Source organism: Peromyscus californicus, unplaced genomic scaffold (genome assembly GCF_007827085.1).
Source record: "Peromyscus californicus insignis strain IS unplaced genomic scaffold, ASM782708v3 Scaffold_13__1_contigs__length_99412109, whole genome shotgun sequence".
NCBI lineage: Eukaryota > Metazoa > Chordata > Mammalia > Rodentia > Cricetidae > Peromyscus > Peromyscus californicus.
Genome location: NW_026294424.1, coordinates 97,984,107 through 98,010,107, shown reverse-complemented (window position 1 = coordinate 98,010,107; position 26,001 = coordinate 97,984,107). Strand labels below are relative to the sequence as shown.

Below are 26,001 nucleotides of genomic sequence, written 5' to 3'. Positions count from 1 at the left end.
AATAATTTAATTTTAAATGTTTTGTGTAATAGTATTATTTGTTTCATTTCAGAGGAAAAAAGGTTTAGCTATGCTTCAGCTGTATATTGACAAGTTGGATTCACAAGGCAAATATACATTATTTAGGTATGTATCAAGCTGGTGAGCTAGGCACTTTTCATTGCCCTGACAAAATAACTGAGAAAAAAACTTAGGGAGAAAGGTTTATTTGGGCTCAGTGTGCTGTCTGTGCTTGCTGGGTCCTGTGCTGCGGGCCTGTGGTAAGATGAGCTCATGTGGAGGAGGTGTATGGAGGATATAATGGAACAGAGCCCTTCACCCCACAGGAAGGACCAAGGACAGGATAGACCCTTTCACGGCATGCCTCCAGAGACCTACTTCCTGCATGAGGGTCGACCTCCTAGTTTCCATCTCTCTAGAATACCATTCTATTATGACTCAATCAAGGGCTGATCTATTGATTGGTTTGAGCCCTCAGGATCTAATCAATCACTTCACAGAAGTCTGTCAGCTGCACTCAGTCTTTAACACATAAGCTTTTAGGAGACATTTCAAAACATAGCCCATGGCTAATTACTAAGTGTGTGGCTGATCAAAACCTACTAATGCCATGTAGTTATTTGAAGGTACGCTATTTGTACATTATTGTTCAGTATCTGTAAGAGCTAAAGAATCAGCTTATTAAGATTTTGGAAACATATAAAGTGTATTATGTGAATAGCATTGTGTAATTTTTAGTTTGATTAAAATACTGTAAACGTAAGCAGTCTTAAAAGAATAACTGAGGGTGGGCTGGAGAGATGGCTCAGAGGTTAAGAACACTGGCTGCTCTTCCAGAGGTCCTGAGTTCAATTCCCAGCAACCATATGGTGGCTTACAACCATCTATAACGGGATCTGAGGCCCTCTTCTGCTGGGCAGGGATACATGCAGACAGAACACTGTATACATAATACATAAATAAATCTTTAAAAAAAAAAAAAAAGCCGGGCGGTGGTGGCGCACGCCTTTAATCCCAGCACTCGGGAGGCAGAGCCAGGCGGATCTCTGTGAGTTCGAGGCCAGCCTGGGCTACCAAGTGAGTCCCAGGAAAGGCGCAAAGCTACTCAGAGAAACCCTGTCTCGAAAAACCAAAAAAAAAAAAAAGAATAACTGAGATTGATTGTTCCTGCTAGAACTTTACAGAGTTCAATAATCTTCCATTATTTATAATTGAAACTGAGGGTGCCACAAAGATTTGTAACTTGACAGGTCAGTCACTCTAAGTTACTCTTAGATCTTACTAGTAGAGTTAAAGACTAGAACACTTTAGGCTAAGCAATAAATAGGCTTTATAAGGCCATACATACAGTTTGCATGGAAATTCCACTGTTCTTATATTAGGAAGTGGGTGTATTCTAACAACACTGGCATAAACATCAGGCTAAAGTCAGCCTGTAGATCTTAGCTTGCTTTACCATGTTGTAGGTACTAAGAATGAGCTGCAAACTGATCTAAGCAATATTGAAATGCTAAAAGTACTAGCATCCTCAAGCCTAGTACTAGCATCCTCAAGCCTGTCCTAGCCTTCACTTCTGATAACAGAGGCAGGCCTGGCTTACACAGTCCTAGCCTTTAGATCTTATACCAAGTTTCTTATTTTGTTCCACTGTACTCTGTCAGTAGATCCCTTTTCCTTAGTCCTTGTTGGTAGCTTCCCATCATGGGCTCATGGCCTCAGTCTGTGCAGGTGGCTCTGTTACTTTGGGACAGAGCATCATGGGAGTGTGTAGGCAGCAGGAGGGTTACCTCACTCGTCATGGCCAGGAGCACAGGCACAGATGGGGGAAAGGTTTAGCGTCCCAGTACCTTCTTTAAGCACATGCCCCTCGTGACCTACTTTCCTCCTATGAGGTCCTATTCCTAAAGATGCCACCACCAGCTAAGAACCAGGACTGTTGCACACGAGCCTTTAGGGGATACTGAAGGCGTAGGCCATTAACACTGCCACCAGGTTTCCTTCATCAGGTGAGCCAGGGTTAGTCTACTTTTATAGGGAACAGTTCTGAAAGTTTTTAGGTTATACTGGTCTCCATTCTTGCCATGTTAAATTATAATTATATGCATGAAAAGATTAGAATTTGCTTTAACAGAAATTTCTTATTTGATGGCTGAGGAGGTAGCTCAGTAGGTAAGAACACCTCACAAGCATGGGAACCCGTGTTCAAATCTCCAGAATCAACATGAAAAACTAGGCATGTAGCCAGTCGGTGGTGGTACACACCTTTAATCCCAGCACTTGGTGGGCAGAGGCAGGAAGATCTCTGAGTTTAAGGAAGGCCAGCCTGGTCTACAGAGTGAGTTTCAGGACAGCCAGGGCTACACAGAGACACCAAGTCTCAAGGAAAACAAACAACAACAACAAAGATGGTCATGATCACATACACCTTTAACCCCAATGCTGGGTGGGGAGGTTAGAGGGACAGGAACTAGGAGGATTGCTGTACCAGCCTAGCCTCAGGACCATGAGAGACCCTGTCTCAAAAGAATAAGGAGACCGATAGAACACACACACACACACACACACACACACACACACACACACACACACACACCTGATAGAACAGGACACCTATACCTATTGTTCTCTGGCCTCTACACACAAGTACACACACACTAAAAAAAATTTTTTTTTTAAAAAAAAACCCAGTTGTACATAAAATTTACCAGTTAGTGAAAGCAAAAACTGTTAAGATGACTTATAGTTAGCTGGCCACATTGATAATTGTCTTCACTGTGAATTTTATATTCTTAGAAGTTATATAAGGTCCAGTTGAATTGTAAACTTTATCATTAATTATATTGCAGTTTAATATAATTTTATGTGTTATAATTATGCTTTCAAGGTGCTTATTAAATACAAGTCACCACTCGGGTGTCGAAGGCTTTGTAATTCAAAATATCAAAAATCAGATTGATGTGTCATTTAAGGTAAGAATACAGACCCAGGTGAGGGGTCAGTTACTAATTTATTCACATGTAGCATACATCAGTATTGATTTACCCACAGTATTTTTCTGTCTATAATATTAAAGTATAATTCCCTATTTAAAAAACAAACACCACTCCTGCCCCTCTGAATTTTGAAAACTTGTTAACTATAAACTTAAACCATATTGCTTCTTTTGGCTGATAATATGGCTTTTGTTGTGCTATATACTTCAAAAATTAAAAATTTGAGTTTCATCTGTATGTGAATATGCATAACCCCATGTAGAAAAAAGACCACCAGTGTTCTCAAACTGGCAAGATGTCCACATATGACTGGAAAGTGAATGGGTACATAGACATGAAAGTTAAAAATGTATGTATGTTAAAAAATAATAGTTTTTGTAATATCATCTTATTATAATATATAAGGTTTATGATGCTATCACATAAACTTTTCATAATCTTTCTTTTGCTTTTCAGAAAACATGTAACAAATGGTTTTCAGGACCACAGCTGATTTCTCTGTTGGACTTGGTACTGTTTCTCCCTGAGGGTGCTGAAACAGATTTACTACAGAACTCAGACAGGTGAGGGACCACCACTAGGGTTCTAAAAGAAAACTTCTTAAACTAAGAAAATGTTTTCCTGTGACTTTATGATCTGTATTTAGTTCATAAATGTATGTAAGCTTTTCCTCTTTGTTGCTCAGTGACTTACATAGAAACAAAACCTCTTCTCTCAAGGACAGTGGCTGACTGATTTTCTATCTTTGAGGTACTCAGCATTACATAGAGATTTGAAACCACAGCATTTGTGACTAAAATTTAAGAGTCTCACAAAAACAGTTTATAAAGGGATTATGTATTTGGACTTTATTTTTCAGGTCCATTTTTTTCCCATATAGAACATATACTTTTAATTTTGGTGCATTAGAATGGATGTGGAGAAAAGCTGTATTTATAAACAAAGAACACAAGGACTGATGGTCTGGAGCACAGTGGGGCTGTCTCTGGGGCGCAGGGGTAACGCTCAGCTTATGAACTTAGACTAGACAGGGGTGAGCTGAGCCACTCCACAGACGGGTGGGGTAGTCTCCACGGGCAAATGTGTTAACAGCAGCATTTCCAAGCTTTTAACTTGCTTTATATATATTGCAGTTGTTGATTACATAAATCTATACTGAAAATAACAAATTATCTTTTAATTAACAGGATTATGGCTTCATTAAATTTATTGAGGTATTTGGTTATCAAAGATAATGAAAATGACAATCAAGTAAGTGAACTATTTAGAAAAGAACCTGTGAGTATATTCAGAACGTCTAAGTTTTTCAGCTTTTCTTGATTACTATCCTAAGCCAGCATTTATTATTTTTATCCAGCTATAAACTTAGGTACTTATTCTGACACCTGTTGTCAGTTCCCAGGCACACTTAGCTTTTCACATCTAACCTGTTTTCCTGCTCTGTCTCTGCTCTCTTGCAGGAAGTATTGCTAGGCCCTTGTCTTAGTTGGGGTTTCTCTTGCTTGAAGAGACACCATGACCATGACAACTCTTATAAAGGAAAACATTTAATGGCAGGCTTAGTTTCAGAGGTTGAGTTCATTATCATCATGGAGGGAAACATGGTGGCATGCAGGCAGGCATGGTGCTGGAGACAGAGCTAAGAGTCCTACATCTTTGATTCCCAGGCAACAGGAAGTGAACTGAGACACTGGGCATGGCTTGAGCATATATGAGACCTCAAGCCTGCCTCCATAGTGACACATGTCCTCCAACAAGGTCATACCTACTCCAACAAAGCCACACCTCCTAACAGTGCCACTCCCTGTGAGCTTATGTGTCCAATTACACAAAAAGCCCTCTTGGTGGATAAGTTACAGGTCATGTGTTAATTGACCCTCTGGAGCTCCACAAACACATGAACCTCTTACTCAGGCTCTTCTACTCGTATATAGGTCAGGGTTTTAATCAGAGCTATATGAGATAAAATTATCACATATCACCTCAGACATGACAAATGAGTTTGTTCACAGAACTTTTTGAATGGTGTGTAGGTAGTCGGATTTTTTTAATAGCACTTCATTAGAAGTATTCAATAAATAGAAAACTATTTGAGGGAGATGTCATACAGTAAAATCACATTTACGTTTAAGCTCCTTTCTGCCTACTCCATTCTAATAATTGCTATCCTATTACTTGTAACCACATGAATCATGTTTGTATGGATTTCTCTTTTTAAAAAGTGATAGGAAGACTGAAAGTAATTAAGTTTCACATAAAAGTGCCAGAGGTCTTTATTACTAAGTAAGTCACACTTAGGATGAGGAGTCTGAGGAGCAGCAGGACCTTCAGTAGACCTAGTGGACTCAGAGTGGACTCAGTACTTTGGCCTGTTATTCATGCTGACTTAGTCTAAACTAGATGATTTTTTTTTTTTTTTTGGTTTTTCGAGACAGGGTTTCTCTGTGTAGCTTTGCGCCTGTCCTGGAACTCACTTGGTAGCCCAGGCTGGCCTCGAACTCACAGAGATCCGCCTGGCTCTGCCTCCCGAGTGCTGGGATTAAAGGCGTGCGCCACCACCGCCCGGCGATTTTTTTATTGTGGAAAAAAATTGGAATATCCAGCAAAACTGAAAGAACTTAACAGCAGGCGTTCATTTGTCAGACCCACCTATCCCACTTGACTCCTCATGCATCTCTCTCCTCTCAGGTTCTCGTTTTTTTGGGGGGGTGAGGTGGATTGTTTTTCTTTTTCAAGACAGGGTCTCTCTGTGTAGCCTTGTCTATTCTAGAACCCGCTCTGTAAACCAGGCTGGCCTTGAACTCACAGAGATCCACCTGTCTCTGCCTCCTGGTGTTAGGATTAAAGGAGTGCACCACCACTGCCCAGCTCTCGTTATAATTTTTGATGCATTTCAGTGGTAACTATAGACATCAGTATATTTGGTCCCAGTATTTCAGCATGTATTTCATCAGGCAGAGTTAAACATTTGTCAGCAGTTTTTCTTCTAAGTGAGTTTACATAGATGAAGTGCACAGGTTTTAAGTGTACAGTGGTTGAGTTTGGGAGGCTGTGTAGATCTGTTTTACCCAGCTGTGTATCACATCTGCCATCATGGCAGATGTGCCCATATGTTCTTCTCTCTGGTCTACCACTCACTGACAGAGGTGGCCACTGTCCTGGCCAGGTGCCGTATGTCATTCTTCACAGTGCTGAAAGAAAACTACTCTGTTTCCCTTCTCATTAACCCTTCTCTCACAGGAAGGATCAGTAATTTGCTCAAGGGTAGAAAGTAATAGAAATTGGCTATGACTCCATGTAAACTTCTGAAATTAAAGTAACTCCTGACTCCTAAGAACAGAAAAAATACAATGTATATTGAGCAGCACTGGGCCTCGGGCCCTTGGCAGGTGTCCTTAGGGAAGGTATGAGTTTAACCTTGTCGTAATCAGGAAGGCTGAACATACACAAGGTGATGTGATTTGCTTGACACAAAGGAACCTCACTGATTAGGAGTGACAGATGTCCTTGGTGTAGAGTACAGCCTAACACAGGGTCAGAAGTCCCTGCTTAGAGAAGGAAGGCAACGTCTGTTTTGACTCCTGTAGGTAATGTCTTACAACACTTTGGTGTGGGCATTTTATAATGAAGAAAGAATACCCACTTAGAGGGCTGCCTTATTTGATGGTTTGTTTTTTTCCCCATAGGAACCAAATACTGGTTTTTATTTGTTTTGTGCTGTATGCCACCATACCAGGGAAATGATTAATGGAAGTCCTAAATTGCCAGATTGATGCCTTGTATGCAGCTTGACAGCCTGTCTGTAATGGAAACATTCCTAAGAACAGTTACAGTGAGGAAAAGCAAATTTAGCCACTGTGGTTAACAAGTCACTGACAGCTTACGTCTAGGTGTGACTCCTCTGTAAAGTGGCACTTTCAGGGCTGGGGAGGGTCACAAGTTCCAGGCCAGCCTGCAGTGGGAAGCAAGAAGTGCTGTTCTGGCTTGTCGTACAGGTTACAAAGTGATTCTGTGTTGATGCTGAATTGTGGGCATTTTACTCAGAGGAACCCTACCAGTTCCTGGTTTTGCCCATTTAGGTGTGCTACAAGATGAAAAACTAGAAAGTCAGAAAGGCACACAGGAAGAGATAGAAAGCCACTCTATTCTAAAGACAATAAAGCAGTTCATGAGTAATAACCTTTCTTTCTGACCAGCTGGAGTCACAGCCAGCTCTCACTTTCCTAAGTTCTCCTTGCCTTTCTTCTCCCACTCTTAGCTCCCTGCATGTCCTCAGCGCTTTCTCCCACACTCAGTCTCCTGTCATTTTTAGACTCTTACAGACGAGTATTTCCCATCTCTAACTTTTACAGCTCACATTCTCTATTGTTGGGTTTCTTTAGATGGTTGTCACTTGTTTGGAATCACAAGTTTATTCCAAAAGAGAGCTGTAACTGTGCTGTTGCTTACCTTCTGCATGCTTCACTCGGATGTTTTCTAATGCCTGTTTATTCAGAATTAAAATGTGCCAGGACTGGAATTGTAGCTCAGTGGCCGAATAATTGTCTGTCATGAGGTCTTGGATTCAATCCTTAGCACCACAATAAAGAAGTGAAATGAAATGAAACATCCCCACTGCATAATCTGTGAAGCCACGTGGCTAACGGTGGTGGACATCCCTTACTATTGAAGGGTAAAGGTTCTGTGATACCATTTAATAAATAGGGCCTTATGTTAGGAGAAGGGCCAAGAGGGGGACATAGCCATGCCCTTTTCCATTTCTTCCTTTCATTATGGTTGACTCTGTGCTTGTAAGGTTCCTACCTGTTCCAGAAGCTATTTCACTGTGGTGTAGAAAGGTCTAGTGGGGTTGGGTAGGCTCCAGTGAATTTTTAACGCATAGTTAAGATAGAAAACAGAAAAGTTCAGAATTGCTAAATCAGTGACATGGATATGAAATGAAAGGCAGACAATTGTGAGGACTTCGAAAGTTCAATCTTTATAAACATTGTAAAAATCTTGTTACTTTTTTAACATCAAAGATGAAAGAAATCTTAAACTTCTTTTGTGTTTTAAAAAAGATCTGGTAACTTTCATGTAAGACAAAGAATATATTTTTACCTCCATAGCATCTTGACTCCTACATGCTTCTAAAAACAGTATAGTTCATTATCGGAGAGACTGGAATTATGCTGAACAGCATGTGAAAGAACTTTTCTTTAGCCTAATTTTGAAGGGTGTTTTTATTAGTCAATGTTTTAATGTTATGGTCTACAAATTAAAATAAATTATTGCCCTTAGCTTGATGCCATAGCTCATGCCTGTAATTACAGCTTTTGGGAGGCGAGGTTGGCAAAGAAAAAGAAACTGGAGTATTTTTACAGTTATACCTTTTTTGTTATTTGTAAGTTCATGGTTTTGTAATTAAATTACTCATTTGTTTTACATCCCAACTGCAGTTTCCCCTCTCCCCTCTCTCCTCTCCTCTCATTCCCTCCCTTTACCCCCCGCCCCCCACCCCATCCACTCCTCTGTTTCTGTTCAGAAAGGGGCAGGCCTCCCAAGGGTATCAACAAAGCATGGCATATCAAGTTGAGGTAGGACTAAGCTCTTCCCCTTGTATTAAGGCTGGGCAAGGTGACCCAGTATGAGGAATAGGTTCCCAAAAGCCAGCCAAAGCGTTAAGAGATAGCACCTGCTCCCACTGCTGGGAGTCCCACACCAGTGGAAGTCAGGACAACTTTTGGGATGTAGGTCTCAGGATCAAACTCAGATAGTTGGGGTTGGCAGTGAAGGCCTTAACCCACTGAGCCTTCTTGCTGGCCTGTTGTTTTTGTTGTTGTTGTTTTTAGACAGGGTCTCAAGTTGTCCCTGCTGGCCCGGAACTCACTATGTAGCCAACAATGATCACAAATTCTGAGATTATAAGACCCTTGTATTGGTTGAAGGGGGAGGGCAAACAGGCCAGGTTGTGAATTCCAGCTAGAATTTGTCTTGCATGGACATCAGGACAACAGGATTGTCAGGATTTCCCTGTGGGAAGGTATGTGTGCTCAGGAAGTCTGCTTAGTTCTGGAGGGTGCTTGAGAGCAAAGGTGGGGGCTAGCATCCAGACGCCCACTTCCATCCTTGCTCTTCTAGGACAACCTAGTAAGATCCAGCCAGTTACAACTCACTGTTTATTTTGATTTTTGTTTCAAGTGTGGTTCTCACTATGTGGCTCTGGCTGGCCTGTAACTTGCCAACATCCTTCAAACATTTATATATATAATGTTTTATATTAAGTGATATAGACATAAAAAATGTTAAACACCTGAAGTGTTAGCTCATGGCTACCTCTTGAGTAAAAGGGACTTCAACCATAACTAATATTTTCTTTTATATAAATATGGGAAGTTATTTCCTTTTGATAAAGCTAAGTGTAGGTTACAGAGTGTTCCCTATGGGAACTTGAGAGACGGCTCAGTGGTTGAGAGGACTGGCTACTCTTGTGAAGGACCTGGGTTTGATTCCCAGCACCCACTCCAGTTCCAAGAGATCCAATGCTCTCTTCTCGCCCCTCTGTGCATGAGGCACACATATGGTACACAGACATATATTTAAAAAAAATACCTCATACACATTTGAAAAAAGAAGTGTTAAGGGTGTTCTTCATGTATGCAATGGATTTGATTGTCATTAACGACCTAATCAGCCTTGAAAGTAGCAGTTCTGGTGAGTTGTGCTTTTAGCTTACAGGTAACAGAAGAGGGAAAGTTATTTAAAAGGGAACAGATACAGAGACAGGAGCTGACAAGAAAGGACTAGATGGAGAGAGGTGGAAACAGACATGAGAACAGTGGTAGCACGTGAGTTGTATGCGCAAACATAAAAGCCCCTAAAAGCACATTAAAAACCGTAATACTAAAACAGGTCCTCTGTTTACAAACAAGATGACCCCACCAGAGACAATGAGTAACAGAGGTGGAAAGGTGGCCCCGACTCAGCCTAACGTGGGAAGAGAGTCAACAGGGCAGAGCTGTCCTCCGACCTCCACACAGGGCTGAGGTGTGCACATGTCACACACACTACATATGTGCGTAGGAGAAACGGCTTGGCGGGTGGAGGTGCCTGCACATAGGCCTGACCATCTGAGTTCAACCTCTGGATCCCACAAAGTGTCGAGAGAAGAATCAACTCTAGTTGTCTGGTGTGTGTGTGTGTGTGTGTGTGTGTGTGTGTGTGTGTGTGTGTGTGTGTGTGTGTGTGTGTGTGTGTTGTGTAGCCTTGTCTGTACTGGAACTCCCTCTGTAGACCAGGCTGGCCTCAAACTCATAGATCCGCCTGCCTCTGCCTCCCAAGTGCTGGGATTAAAGGCCTGTGCCACAAAATTGTCCTTTTTGACCTCCACATTGGCACCATGGCACAGCACCTGTCCTCATTCATGCACACACAAAGTAAATTTACAAAATAAATAAATAAAAGCAGGAATCACAGGCCCATCACCCCTTGTTGATATTATACTCTCTGGGTGCTCTGCCACATTTTTCTCTTTTAAATGAGAATGAAGTCATGCTATATAAAGTTTCTCCCATTCAACAATATTTACTCAAGAAAAAATTTAATGTCTATGTAGTTTTCCATTATGTGAATATACGACAACTTAACATTTTCCTGTTATGAAACATATTCTTGCATTCTTTTTCATTGAACATTGTTTGTAAAGGCACCTCTCCAATGCAATCATTACAAAATACATCTTTGTTTTCCCAGAATAAATCCACAGATGTTGAATGAACTGATAGGCATATTTTTGAAGTTTGAATTCATATCTAGTTTTACTTAGACCTCTGCATTTTCCAGCAGTATAAGAGAAGTTTTTTAAAAGATAGGGTTTTTTTTTTTGTCTTTTTACTAGCATATGTTATTTGACTAATAATGGGTTTCATTGTGACATTTTCACAGAGGCATTAGAATACTTCCATCACGGTGAACTTCCCTTCACACTCTGTGCCTGCTCCCTCCCTCCTTCCCTCTCTCCCTCCCTCCCATCAGTCCTTCTCTCAAATATTCCCTCTTCTATTTTCATGTCTTTTTCTTAGAAAGAGAAAAAAAAAAGCCTGGATTCTACATATGAGAGATAATGTCCGAGTATCGTATTTCACATAAAGTTAACTTCAGTTTCACCCATTTTTCTGAAGTGGCACTTTGACTCCTTATGACAGAATAATACCCGATTATGTGCACACCACACTCTCCTTCCCGTCCTGTGTTGTGGGCACCGAGGTTGGGGCTGTAACTTGGGTATTGGGAATAGTGCATCGTGTACCTGGGTGTGTGGGAATCACTACCTATGCTAGCTTTGATTCATGTTCTATTTTTAGTTTTTTTGAGAAACGTTGATACCAATTTCTATAGTGGCTGGACAAGTGAACATTCCTGCCAACAATGTATGAGTGCTACAAAGATTTCTCAGGGAAAAGATGTGTGGAGTCATTATTATCAGTTGTTACACGGGTATCTTACTTTCACTCACAGGGTCCCTATAAACTCATTATAGAGTAAGTGTGTTCCATCTCATTGATATGGTTAAGGATAACTGAATTCCCTATATAAACTGTATTTTCTGGTGTATAAGACCTGGAAGTCTTATACCATCAATATTTTGCATTTATCTCTCTCTCTTTTTTTAATTAAGTTAAAAACTTCATTACTGCCCCCTCCCTTCTTTGTACCACAGTTGTAAATGATCTTGACATGAAAACTTCTCAGATACATGACAAAATGCTAAACTGACCATCTGCCTTGGCCATCAAGAAACACAAATTAATTTAGTTTTAAAAGTCTCCATTAGTAGGAAAGAGAACAAATCTTCTGGAATGTGACCCATAGCCAAGCACTCCAAGTAATACATCCAGTGATGAGGCCGACTTAAAGTAGAGCCACCGTGGAGATGGTTTGTAGGAGATGGAAAGTGATAGGATGTTCCTGGTTAATTTTGTCACAGACCTCAAAACCAGTAGTTATTCAAGCAGAATAGTGATGAGCAGTGTGCTGTACACTTCTGTTTTAGTGGGTTCTTATGACTGACACCATAACTTGATGTTAATAGTGGCTTAAAGAGCAGGACCATGGTACAGTCATTTTTTCTCCCAGCTAGCGCATGTTTATTAACAGAAGGCATCCTGTATGTGCTGAACCAAGTAACTAATTTGTTCATTAAATCTTCTGAACAGACTGGATTATGGACAGAACTTGGAAAGATTGAAAATAACTTTTTAAAGCCACTTCATATAGGACTTAATATGTCAAAAGCACATTATGAAGCAGAAATCAAAAACAGCCAACAAAATAGCCAAGGTTGGTAGCATGCAGTTTTATTTTCCATTAGGTCTAAAATTCAAATTCTGAAATAATCATATTGTTTTTAAACATGTGTATGTGCCTGAGTGTATTTGTGTGTACCATATGTATGTATGAGCCCACAAAAGTCAGAAGAAAGTGTTGGATCACTTGGAAATGGAGTTACAGATGCCTTTAGCCCTCCATGTGTGTGCTGGGAAACACCCCAGGTTCTGTTAGAGTAGTAAGTGCTCTTAGCCACTGAGCCTTTTCTCCAGTCCCAAACTATCTCATTTTAGTATATGTTCACCTTATATAAAAATGAAAGCTATTAATTAAACTAATTAATTAAAATGATTCTTAGCCAATAAAGCTGTTTTTTATAAAGAATCAGTTCACATGTTGCATAGTTCTAGTGTTTGATTTTGTTTACAACAAATATTCTATAAGGTGTTACCTCACTGACACATATTTTAAAATTAGTAAGATTAAAGTAGCTTGAAAATGTATTATTAAAATCTGAAAGATGACAAGGTGACTCATCTGTCAAGCCCCAAACCTAAGTTCAGTCTCTGGGACCCACGTGGTGGAAGAAGAAAACCAATTCCTTCAGGTTGTCCTGTGACCCCCACACATGTACCATGCCACACATAAACACAAAATAAATAAAGACATGTACTAAAATCTGAGAGTTGGGGATCAGCTCAGCAGTAAAGCATTTGCCTAGTATGTTCAAGACCCTGGATTTCATTTCCCAGCACCACACACATACAAAGTGCTGAAACTCTGAGAACTGCTGTAGTGGCTAAATGTGAAATGTTTTTTTTCTTCCTTTATAGCAGCCTCGATGTGTAAAGGTGTCTGCTCTGTGACTGTAGGTGGAGAAGAGATCCCTTCTATGCCTCCTGAGATGCAACTTAAGGTAACTCCCAAAATTTTAAGCTACATCCAGTCTGAGGTCTGTTCTGTGCATTGTTTTAGAAGCAGCATTAATGACACAGATGTGTGTGTGTGTGTGTGTGTGTGTGTGTGTGTGTGTGTGTGTGTGTGTGTACGTAGGCCTAGAACCCCAGCAGTGGGGAGACTGACACAGGAGGATTGCAAGTTGTCGGCTAGTCTGGTCTACTTCACAAGACCCTCTCTCAAAAAGACTAATTATGGTAACAGTGATGCTCTTTTCTGGCATTTCAGGTCCTACATTCAGCTCTTTTCACATTTGACTTGATTGAAAGTGTTCTGGCTCGAGCAGAAGAACTCATTGAAATCAAAACAAAGTCTACCTCTGAAGAAAGTGTTGGAATAAAGTACAAGTTTTGTTCATAAATAAAAACCAATAAGATGATGTTTTCCAGTATATTTTAGGGGCTTGTCAATTTCCGATACATGGATCAGTAGTAAATAGTCTTTGCTTTAAAAAGCCTGGAGAGATGGCTCAGTGGTTAAGAGCACTTCCTGCTCTTCTGGAGGACATGGGTAGAGTTCTCAGCACCCACATGGAGGCTCTCAACTGTCTATAACTCCAGATGCAGAGGATGTGACCTCCATGGGCACCAGGCACCTATGTTGTATACATACATGCATGCAGGCAAAACATCCATACACATAAAATAATTTTTTTAAAAAAAGTACTACTTTAGAAGATCCAATACAAAGTAATTTGTTTTATAACATCAAAAAATGTAGTCAAAATGCTGTATTCATCCACATACTTGTGAATTTATATTTTAAAAAAACCAGATACACTTTCTGCTTTTTGGGTGCTTTTTAACACTGGAGCGCCTACTGTCGAGCTGGACACCACACCACTGGAAATGTAGACATTTTGACTTCAGAACAGCTGACTGGTTTCTTTAACTTTCCTCCCTTTTCATGCCTTAGAAGCAAGCTTACAAAATACCCGGTGCCTGTAGTGCATTGGGAGGTAGAGGCAGGAGAATTAAAAACCAGCGTTATCACGTGAAATCCTGTCTCAAGAGACTTAAAAAGGTATCTCCAGCAGCTAAATATGAAAGTGCCTGCAGAGATTAGAAAACCCAAATGTGGCCAGGTGGTGGTGGCGCACGCCTTTAATCCCAGCACTCGGGAGGCAGAGCCAGGCGGATCTCTGTGAGTTCGAGGCCAGCCTGGACTACCAAGTGAGTTCCAGGAAAGGCGCAAAGCTACACAGAGAGACCCTGTCTCGAAAAACCAAAAAAAAAAAAAAAAAAGAAAGAAAACCCAAATGTACACGGCTTTTCCTTTAGTCCAACTAGTCAATTCTGTGCTTCCATTTCTTACTAGATTTGAGCATCCAACTTGGTATCATTAAGAAACTATGAGTTTAGGCCAGGTGGTGGTGGCGCACACCTTTAATCCTAGCACTCAGGAGGCAGAGGCAGGTAGATCTCGGTGAGTTTGAGGCCAGCCTTGTCTACAGAGTGAGTTCCAGGACAGCCAGGGCTATTACAGAGAAACTGTCTTAAAAAAAACAAAACAAACAAAAAAAAAGAGAGAGAGAGAGAAACTATGAGTTTTACTGTATGCACCAAGTATTTTCTCTTTGTTTTTCCATGGTGTTTATAACATGGGCCTATATATGCCAGGGTAGCACTGTCCCACGCAGCTATACTCCAAAACATTAAAGGAATCAAAACCAAACTCCCAAAATAAAATCATGTTTAAATGTATACATTTTATTTTAAATATAAATGCCCTTAAATAGACATTTGGACATTATAATTTAATAAGTTTAATTATTTTGATAGTTTTCTAAAAGAACACTTATGATCAACACTCTGAATTTGGACTAACTGAATCAGTACTGAGTTTTATCTTTTGGAGTGTCCTCCAAACAGGGCTTTGCTCTATGATGTAAGCTTTGGTTGTTATCATTCTATAGCAGATACTGTCTATGGTTGGTTTGGAGGTAGTCTGAAAGAAAATGTAAGCATGTAACATTTACAGAAACCGTATTTCTGTAGGATTATATATTTAAAAATTCATTCTACTGGAGTGGTGGCATGCCTTGGATCCTCTCACTTGATGGGGATCCCCTCAATGCTTCCAAGAGCCATAAACCATCTAACAAAACCCCCAACACTAGGTCTAAGAAGTCTTCTTTTGAGTTGTTGGTCAGGGATGTCCAAGAGATTCCCAAACACTATAGGCTATGGCCACTGCCCTTGGTTGCCCCACATGTGGAAGGTAAGTCCCTATTGCTGAAGGTACCACGCAATTCTGACACTGGGTCTTGAGGCCCAGAGCTGGAGTGGACTTGAAAGCTTTCCTAAGAACTAGTTCATGGTAGCAGAAGATGCCATGCAAGCTTCCAAATGAGAGAAGCAACCAACAATTCTACCTAGTTATGATGCCTATGAACCACAACAATGACCAGCATGACTTGATAACCATAAAGTACAGTAGGGGCACTCATATCTTAGCAGGAACCAATAACTCTAATTAGACTTAAGACCTGTTCAACAAGAGGGAAATCATGCAGGCTACTAGGAACTTAGCCAACTACCCAGGACTAGTGAAGTCATGAATCTTGGAGGAAAACCTACAACCACCACTTTACTAAACCAGCATAATACCTAACTACACTTTAAATATTTGTCCTTTCCACAGATTAGTTCTCGCCCCACATCAAGGAGACTTCTCTTTACAAAAGGCAAGACATCATTGCAGAAAACCACAACTGATTAGATGCAGAGTTGTGGAACCTAGTTCTAAATGATACAACTACAACACAACTCCTGTAGCTAACTGAGGGATCATTGTAGCAAAAGGGGTCAGGAAGATTTTGTAAGAACCAAAAGAATGGGGAGTTTGTTGTGAGAATGTGTCTCCTAGAAATGTCAGAAGCTATATCCATGAAGTCTCATCAACATGGCGGCCTACACATGACCTCAAAGAGAAGACATCAACAGGTATGCTAGCATGGAAGGGGAAAGCTCACGAGGCCCCAAACCTAGACAGGGAACTACAGGCAACTTGGGACGCTGAGATGAGAAAAATCTTTTCCAGGGAAAACCCTCATACTGGTTATCTAATAATAAGTGGTCAGCCTGGAAATCATACACATACAAGTAACATTAAAGGGACTGAATGGGTTATACTTATGTATTTAGGAACACACACATGTAACAACTAAAGAAAAAGGCCATAAATTTGAAAGAAAATGGGGGTGTGTGGGAGGGCTTTAAGGGAGCAAGGGGTGGAAGAAATTATGTAATTATCCCCCAGGTGACTTACCTTAGCAATAGTGCACATAAGGTCAACAGCATTTACTGTGTTGTGTACAGGAAGTATTCGTAAGTTACTGCCCAAGAATCTGAAAAGAAATTGGTTAAGAAACTGACTCACATTTGCTGTCATCAGCAGGACAAGGAGAGACCGAGCTCTACTGTCCCATGCTCATCCAATCACATCCTGCATTGTGCCTTAGGAGATCTGAGGTGGCTGTGTAACCAGAATTCAGTGCTCACTTTGGTTTGCATTTGTAGAATAGGTCTATCATCAAATTAACTCTAGTCACCTTGACTTGAGGAACAGTTGTCTGCCCTATCTGATTATATTTGACAGGTTATAAAGTTTACCTTCTAGCAAAACAAAACTGCCTACAAGCATTGAGAACTGAAGTAAACAAAGCAGTGTAAAAAAACAAAACAAAAAACAAAACTGGGCTGTGTTTTGCTTCCATACCTCTGCTGAATTCTGAACATGAGATTCCATTCTTCAGGCCCATGGAGTGGGGCAAACAGAACCAAAAAACTATTCTGGTGAATGCTAATGAACTTGTCAATTTTGGTTAGAAATATTTCCTCAGCTGACATCAGACATTCTTTAGCATCCATCAATAAAAATGCAGCTCCTAGGAAAGGTGAATATAATGTAGTCACACAAAGTGAATTTTCATAAGCTCAATCTGAGCAGGGACTCATAAGGAATAAAATTTGTTATACTCCCTATATAACAAGATGGTTTGGGCAATTCTTTGACATGTTCTTCATAGCAGAACGACTATTGTAAAAATTTAAAGGAAAAACACTGGCCAGTAATTTTTGTTTTCTGTCAAGGCTCTGAGCACATAAATGTGATGCCTAATTTTAATTAAAAGATTAAGTCTATTTTAAAAGTAAACCTTTCAAGCCAGGTGTGGTAGTGCACATCTACAATCTCAGCATATGGAACACTGAGACAGGAGAATTGTCGTGAGTCCAAAGCCATCCTGGGCTATAGTACCAGCCAAGATATATAATAAGAACTTGTCTCAAAAGTATTTCATACTAAAGATATTTCTGAAAACATTTCCTGGCTTATTAGAAGGCTGTTCCAAAGGATAGAGAGAAACAACCAGGGATAAGCGTCTGGGAAGGCGTCATGTCCTCCCCACACCCACCACCTTACAAGCACTCCATGTGTTCAGCAACTCAGAAGATCGTGTATTGAATTTCAAAAGCTAGAAATCAATGAGAAAGGTAGTTTAAAGAAAATTTTCAATAATTTTATGTTGAAGAAACCTTCCCAGAAGCTCAGGAATCATGTAAATTAAAATACCCAAATGAGCAGATACCTGGTGTCTGGAATGGGACCAAGTCTTCACAATGAGGGGTTAGTTATAGCTGTCAGGAGGTAAGACACTCCAGAGACAGCAGCAGGTGATTACACAGTGGCTAGATGCATTTGTACATTTTACATAACCTCTGATCCTCATTTTCCTCCAGAACATGAGAAATTCTTTGTGAGGCTTGTCAGAGGGTTAAACACACAGATGATAACTAAAATAAAGTCACCAAGAATATTTGACTTCTTTCTCTCTGGAGTGTTTTCTATTCAGCCAAGAGGAATGATTTTAGACTTGGGTAATTTTCAGCATAAAGGTCTTTCTTTCTAAATGACTTGGAAAGCACCTGCCTTCCAAAATCTCTGCTAGAGTGGTAAACCTAACAGAATCTTCTCTTTCTTTCTTACTGTGAGATGGTCTCACTGTGTGGTCCAGGCTGGCCTTGAGCAGCCTGCACTGGGATCACTGGCTTGTATGTGACCATACACAGACTGAGAAGCCTCCCCTCCCCCACCCTTTTATCACTTCTGTTACTTCCCAAGCACAGATGGAGCTATCCTTCCATATTCCCAGCACCTTCTTAGCCTAATTTAATCCTGTACTTTGCCTATGACTCACACACAATTTTAGAATTTTTGGAACATTTATTTTTCCCCAGAAAGTTCTTCAATTTTTTTTTTCAGTAAATAAAACTAATGGGGAAACATCATATATTGGTCTGGGTATGTAAGTTTGGCCAAGGCACACTGCTGGCCTCTGTTAACAATTTATGTTCGTTGTTAGACAAGGGGACTTTTCTATTTTCACCTCAGTTCCAAAGCAAGTACTTTTTCCATCCTCTACCAGACTCCATTTCCTAAAGGGCCGTATCCTACAGCTGGTCATATGGGCTGCTTTTGCAGCAAATGCAAAATGCAGCCCATTTACTCTTCCAAAAGATCACACATTAAGCTATTATATTGCTACTGAATTTTAAAAATTAGCATGTCCATCCACATATTTAAAAGGAACTTAAGTAAGGGCAATTACAAGTATACAGTACCAGAGAGAGAGAATACCATCGATCCTCTTTCCAATGTATCTGAATACCGAACCTTGTGGCTTCGAGTCTCTAGGGCAGTTGCAATTTCGCAAGTCTTAAAAGAATTTTCAGAAACACAAACATAAGACATGCCTGAAATGATTTTTATTACAGCTAATACAAAATTATAAGTGTTTAATGGTTTGTTTTATCACTGTTCCACTTAAAAGATTTGTCACCAAAGAAACAAATCTACTCTCTGGGGCAAAAAGACTGAAAAGGAGGAGTGAGACCATTCCTAGTAGAGACAAAAAACAGGGAGCTAAATAAAAATGAAGAGTTAAAAACTATGAGAATCGAGGGAAAATTTTTGTTTTATTTTGTTTCGTTTTGTCTTGTCTTTTCAAGACAGGTTTTTTTGTGTAGCTCTGGCTGTCCTGGAACTCTCTGTAGACCAGGATGGCCTCAGAAATCCGTCTGCCCCCACCCCTACCCCAGTGCTGGGATTAAAGGCATGTGTTACCACTGCCCCACAGGGAATTTATTTATTTACTTTTTAATTCATCTACTTATTTTACATCCCAGCCATAGCCTCCCCCCCCCCCCCCGCCATCTCTCCCCTCGCAGTCTGTCTCCCTCCTCCCCCCATCCCCCCATCCCCTCCATCCAGGAAAAGAGCCAGAGGGGTTGAGGACACTACAAGAAAACCCACACAATCAACTAACCCGGGCTCACAGGGGCTTGCAGAGACTGAACTGACAACCAGAAGCCTGCATGAGACTGACCTAGGCCCTCTGCATATATGTGACAGCTGTGTAGCTTAGTCCTCTTGTAGGACTCCTAACAGCAGAAACAGGGGCTGTTTCAGACCATTTTCCTGGCTTTTGGGAAAATTCTTTTTAAGAAACGATCTGGCAATGGGTTCTTACATGCATTAGTGAGTAACTGTGGAAGAAGCTGGGAGTTACTTCTTAGATGGCTGAGAGGCCCACATATTACACACAGATATCCCATAGATGACAACCAATTTCCTAGTTCATGTGTTTACATTTACCGTAGGTGAGCCAGAAAACATACAAAGGCAGCATTACTGTATTCCGGTTTAAGTATTACCATTAAAAATAATTACCTTATTTACTATTCTACCTAAAATACTAGATCATATCAGTCAAAGAGCTAAAACCTAAGTGGTTAATATATATACTAGAACTCAAGCTTGTTAGCCTCTATATTAAGAAAAAAATCCATTACCTAGATGCTGGGGGATAGCTCAACTAGTAAGCACTTCCTGGGCAAGCATCAGGGACCAAGTTCAAATCCCTAGAAGTCATCTGGAAAGTCAGCCACGGCTACACCAAGTGCTGGACTTGCTGGCCACTAGCCTAGCTCCAGACTCAGTGAGAGACTCTGTCTTAAGAGAATAAGGAAGGGAAGGTAGAGCAGGACACATGACACCCTCCTCTGGCCTCTGTACATGTGTATACAGGTATTTGCACCCACACACATGTACACATACATACACACACACACCCCTTACCTAAACTGACTTTATATTTTCCTCCAGAACAATATAATTTAAACACGTAGTCTAAAATATACGTTCCTTTCCTTCCTAAAGAGAGAGTGTTTTATGTTACTGAGGCTTTGTCCTGGAGTTCAACCATGGCCCTTTCTTGTGTGGTTTTTAAATTGTACACTGCTTCCAGCAATAGCAGGTTCAGTAATTTAGGTCAACTCTCCTGCTGAAGCAACTTGAAAAACGACAGTTTGAAAACAAATCTGTACAAATGCATCAAAGAACTAGCAGGATATCGAGAAATTATAAGGCCAAGATCTATACAGAAATTCAAAGATATGACCCCAGCATTTAGGCCATTTCTTCCCCAAGGGCACCTGCCAATTCAAGAAGGACAGAGGGGAAGCCGAGTAGAGCTTTTGACAAAAGTAGAGCAGCTCTCCCAGGGATACAACCCGCGCAAACCACTTCAGTCCCTGGCACTGGATTAAGGTGATGCTGAATTGCTAGTACTTACAGCACCTTGGAGAAGCATTTCTCAATCAGGGCTTCTCAAAGCCGATTACGGAAGGAAACTGAGTGTCTGCTTCCCAATTCTCTTGTAATTAGTACCATTCTAGATGTACACTGTAGGTTAACTGATAATACATGGCTTAGTTTGCCAAATTTAGCAAAAGAAAATAACACTCAGTTAAATTTGAATTACAAATATAAAGTTTGTTTCCAGAGCTAGAAATCAAATCAGGAGCTTTGCACACGTGCTCTACCATTGACTTGTTTGGTGATGTTATTTAAAAAATATCTTATATAATATTTGGGATTTATATTAAATGCGTTATTCATCTTAAATGAAATTTTCTGTCTTGCCTGACAAACAGAGCATCTATTATTACAGAATAAAGGCCTTTGCAGAATAAGAGCATATTCTTCTAAATATATCATAGACCTCAAATTACTTGTACCATTTTTAAAATATAAATTACAACACATACACACATACATACACACTGGCCAGAGGTCAGTTTACATGAAAGAGAACCACCATAAATAGTAGCTAATAAAAATGGGTCCACATACATATCTCAAAATAGGTCTGTTTTCTATATTCAAGATGAAAGATGTTGAAATTTTTAGCAAAGAACTAGAAAAAATACAGAAGGGTGCAACAGATATGTAAGAGCCAGCAAAACTACCTAAAGTGGTAATCATATCTTTAAAATTAAAAAAGGAATATATCAGGTAAGCAGTGGTAGCGCACGCCTTTAATCCCAGTACTTGGGAGGTAGAGGCAGGTGGATCTCTGTGAGTTCAAGTCCAGCCTGGTCTACAGAGCGAGTTCCAGGACAGCCAGGGCTACACAGAGAAACCCTGTCTTGAAATGCCCCACCCACCCCCCCCAAAAAAAACGAGCTTCATTTTGTTTATACATCACAAATAAAAACTATAATAACCACCCTGAATGTACAATATCTAGCAATATTCTTCAAAACTAGTATCTAGAAATTCTCACATGAAAGGAAATACAGATTTAAACAGAAACAGAAAACATCTCTCATGTGATCAAGAGTTAATTTGAAAATAAAAAGAATTCCAATATGGAAATCTTCCCCATGGAAATGGCAAATTTCAGAGCTCAACCTAACAAATTTAATCTCTATGATGTGATGTTTACAAATACATAACTTATGAAAATATATTCTCAACGAAGTATAAAACTTAACAGAGAAGGAAACCATTCTTTTTCTACAATTCTTCAGAGATTAGGAGCACTAACTTAACTTAACCTTGCACCCCTTTCCCATATTTTTTCCAGCTTAACGGCTTGAACCCAGGGCTTTTTGTAAATGGTAGGTGAGTGCTCTAAAACTAGACAACTTTCCCAGTCCAGGGAAATGTCTTTAAACCTTTACTTATAAGCTACATATGCATGTAAGGACTGCAGGACGAGGGCAGACTACAACAGCAAACAAGTCAACTCTGGGCAAAAACACAAGAGAGAACCACAGCCTGATCTTTAGTAAATAAAGACTCAAAAATAAAATGTCAGCAAATGAGAATCGACTCTTTTAACAAAGAACCACGAAGATTCATTACTTAGGATCTTTTTGGCAAATAACACAAAAAATGCATTTGAAACATTGAACATCTCTTAACGCGCTGAGATGACCAGATCACGCAGGCTCTGACCTAATGAACATTTAGTGTACTGATGTACTCAAAATCAGAATACACTAGCAAGACATGGCCGCACACGCCTATCCCCAGCACTTGGGATGTAGTGGCAGGAGGACCAGCTCAGGAGCTGAAGGCCTTCCTCAGTTACAGCAAGCGGGAGGCTGGGCTCAGCTACATGAGACCCTGTCTCAGAAAAATAAATGAATAAACACAAGAGTAAAAATTAGTAAATGAACAACCAGCCATTTTTTTAAAGAGGCAATAAAGGAAATCTAAGAGCACAGGGCCGAAAACAGAAGCACACACCTGTACTCACTACACACGGGAGGTTGAGGGCAGGAGGGTGAGAAATCCCATCTTCAGCTCCACAGCAAGTTTGAAGCCCAAGCTAATGAGACCCTACCTAAGATGGACACTAGAACATTTCCAACTTTCAAACATTTAGGAAAATGGGGTTTTGAATGTGATGGCAAAACATATATAACTAACTTTGAAATACATTTAGCATTTTTCCTTCCTGTTCCCATAACTGTGAATACTTAAGCCAAAGATCTTTCAAAATACAGTCTTATATGAGGCGCTCTAAGATTTGTAAATGAAGATCAATGTTCTAAACACCCTTTACCTTAAGAGATGAGCTGATAATAATGGTGGTTGTCCATTTTATTCTTTCCTTTCCTCCACTTGCATCCATGGTATGCCGTTGGAGGAGCCCAGATTCCAACTGTGCCACAATCTGATAAAATGAAGAACAAAGAAAACACACAGAAATGTTTGATGAGTAAATAAATATAAGACAGCACTAAAACATCAAAGCCAGACAATGGACACGTTTGGCTGCACATCTGGCTACTCTGATCCTATGTTTTACTAATTAATTGTGGTTTTTTTTTTTGTTTTAAGTCAGGGTCCCACACAGCCTAGGTTGGTCTCAAACTCACTCATCTTCCTCCCTCACCTTCCAGGTGCTGAGATTACAGGTGTGGACCACCATATCTGGCTCTTTAGCTTTCTTCTCACATTTAGAAGCAATTGCTCCTAGAGCACTAACCTAAAGAAAAGATGACTTGTGTTAACAACTGTTTTATCCACTTGTAAACCAGGAAGTTAGCCTACACATACCAGGATACAAATAGAGATGTAAACCTGGAGAAAGGACGGTTTTTACCCATAGTAACAACACCAGAGCATCTCCAGCATTAGCGTCTTCTGGCAACAGCTCTTAAGCCCATACACATAGGGTCACGGGGCAAAGGCCAGATGACCTCTGAGCACACAGTCAGTTGTGATGTAGGAAGGGAATCAGTGTACAGGAGTCCTTTACCTTCTATAAGCAATTCTGAATTCTATAGTATAGTGGCAGAGGAGGCCAATGAAATGCCAAAGGTGAGTGGAACAGTTTGAATGGAAAAACAAATGAACAAACCGCGGTGGTTTGAATAAAATTGGCCCCCACAGGCTCACAGGGAGTGGCACTCTTAGGAGGTGTGGCCTTGTGGCAGTGGGTGTGGCTTCACCGGAGGAAGTGGTCACTAGGGGGCAAGCTTTGAGGTCTCAAATGCTCAAGCATGCCATTCTCATTCAAACCACTACACTGGGCATACTCTACCTTATTTATAATTTACATAAATCTCAATGTTTTCAAGATAGCTTACTCAGGACTGAAAAGATGGCTCAATAGTTGAAAGTGTGTATTAATCTGTAGAGGGCCTGAGTTTTACTCCCTGAAGTCACAGCTGTGGCTAGAAACTAGTATGACTCCATCTCCAAGAGGGTCTCACGTCTCTGGTCTCTTTGGGCAGCAGCATGCACGTGCACATACCCACATACCTTATGCAAAACTGAAAATAATATTTTCAAAAGAATTGTTTTTATTTTCTGTGTATGGGTCTTTTGCCTGTATGAATGATTATGCACCACAGGTGTACCTAGTGGCCACAGAGGCCAGAAGAGGGCGTCAGACCTCCTGGAACTGGAGTTACAGACAGCTGTGAGCTGCCATATGGGTGCTTCGAATTGAACGAAGGTTCTCTGGAAAAGCAGCCAGTGCTCTTAATTGCTGAGCCAATAAAGTACATTCTCTCCAGCCTCCAAATAATAAATCTATAGGATAATAAATAAAAAAATTCAGTTAAAAGAAAATACTTTTCCTTCAAAGCTTCTGAAAAATTCTGTCTACTCCAAGAAAATAACCCTCCAAACGAAATGAGACTTGTTCAGAATGTGCCTTACTCTACTGAGCACTAGCATATTTTCTGAACAAGACTGTTTAGAGGTGTATTTTATTTCACCAGCTAAACCATACAAACTTACATTCCACATGTTACCTAATACAGAAGTAGTTCAAAGCAAAATTTAGAAACCAACTAATGTGAATGAAAGTCACTTTGGGTGAGGGTGAGTTAGTATCTCCCAAGGCAGTCTCTTCTACTTTTGAACAGCTCTAATAATTAGCAAGTTCTTCCTGCTGAGTTAAAACCAGCTGCTCCATAATGTCCTCATTTATTGCATGAAGGAGTGAATGACAAACTACTTCTCTGAGAGGAAAGACATTTCCTGGTACACCTTACCCAGCATTTGGTACATGGTGAACAAAGTACATTCACCTCCCTGCCCCCACCACGCACAATGCAATGTGCCCAACAGCAGTTAATTAAAAATACGCCCAAACAACACATACGCGGCAATGCTTATAGTTAAATTTTGAGCCCTGACTGATGTGTATCAGTAACGGGTACATTTGTTTAATCCTTCACACCCTTATTCTTAGTTTTGAAAACAAACTGTATGGGAGTGATTTTGAACAGTGGGAGAAGAATCGGGGTCAGTGATTTCCCAAAGGTGCACTGTTGAGGGTTAGAAATCAGAAAACTAGGGCTAGGAAAGCAATGTTTCCTCAGTATTTCCACGGGAAAAAGTAGGCTATCAGTCAAGGCAAGTGCTCACTTGCTCCGGAGCTACTTAACTTTGGCCAAATCACCTAGAGCTGGCCTACTTCCTCTTCTGAAAACGAAAACTTAGACCCATAGTGCTAGAGGGATGGATGGCTCAGTGGTTAAGAGTACTGGCTGCTCTTCCGGAGGGCTTCAGTTCCCAGCACGTGTACACAGACGTACGTGAAGGCAGAATTCCAACGCACAAAAATTAAAAGAAACCAAAAAACCCAGACTCAATGTCCTCTCGGCCTGATCTTTGGTTGCTCCAGTTTTGTTTTGTTTTGTTTTTTTTCCCCAAGATTGAGAATGTTCTTAAACTTAACTACGTTTAATGTTGCACAGTGATTTCCGGTGAATCATCCTCCCTGCTCCTGTGACCCACGGGATCTTCATGGTGTCTCCTATCCCCTAGACTTTAGATAAAGATCGATGGGTGAAGCAGATAAAACATAAACTCGCAGGACTCCCGACAGGCCCGAGGTGCAAGTTTGCCGCCAGGCCCCCTCCAGGGGAGG

General features: G+C 40.5%; 2 protein-coding genes across 4 annotated transcripts in view; one reads left to right on the top strand and one right to left on the bottom strand.

Annotated features, from left to right (window-relative positions):
- Positions 1 to 13,647, top strand: part of Glmn (glomulin, FKBP associated protein) — a 38,595-nt gene extending 24,948 nt beyond the window's left edge. For 2 of the 3 annotated variants that reach the window (XM_052735685.1, XM_052735686.1), the window contains exons 13-19: positions 53 to 126; positions 2,885 to 2,969; positions 3,450 to 3,556; positions 4,181 to 4,244; positions 12,188 to 12,311; positions 13,133 to 13,215; positions 13,485 to 13,647. In XM_052735685.1, coding sequence (XP_052591645.1) covers positions 53 to 126; positions 2,885 to 2,969; positions 3,450 to 3,556; positions 4,181 to 4,244; positions 12,188 to 12,311; positions 13,133 to 13,215; positions 13,485 to 13,616 — 669 coding nt within the window. In that variant the 3' untranslated portion in view covers positions 13,617 to 13,647. The remainder of the gene's footprint in view (positions 1 to 52; positions 127 to 2,884; positions 2,970 to 3,449; positions 3,557 to 4,180; positions 4,245 to 12,187; positions 12,312 to 13,132; positions 13,216 to 13,484) is intronic. The other variant, XM_052735687.1, reaches the window with a different exon arrangement.
- Positions 13,648 to 13,776: 129 nt separating this feature from the next.
- On the bottom strand, positions 13,777 to 24,628 carry CUNH1orf146 (chromosome unknown C1orf146 homolog). The gene is made up of 6 exons (XM_052735688.1): positions 24,479 to 24,628; positions 23,176 to 23,286; positions 18,881 to 18,974; positions 16,977 to 17,145; positions 16,527 to 16,605; positions 13,777 to 15,203 (listed from the first exon to the last, which is right to left on the bottom strand). The coding sequence occupies exons 2-6, from the start codon at positions 23,242 to 23,244 to the stop codon at positions 15,060 to 15,062; spliced, it is 555 nt and encodes a 184-aa protein (XP_052591648.1). The 5' UTR covers positions 23,245 to 23,286; positions 24,479 to 24,628; the 3' UTR covers positions 13,777 to 15,059.
- Positions 24,629 to 26,001: the final 1,373 nt, after the last annotated feature.

Coding starts and splice junctions, on each gene's coding strand:
- CUNH1orf146 (XM_052735688.1), bottom strand. CDS start 23,244: ATGGATGCAAGTGGAGGAAAGGAAAGAATAAAATGGACAACCACCATT. Junction 18,975..23,175: donor TTATCAGCTCATCTCTTAAG/GTAAAGGGTGTT, acceptor AATTCTTTTAAG/ACTTGCGAAATTGCAACTGC. Junction 17,146..18,880: donor GATGGTATTCTCTCTCTCTG/GTACTGTATACT, acceptor CACCTTTCCTAG/GAGCTGCATTTTTATTGATG.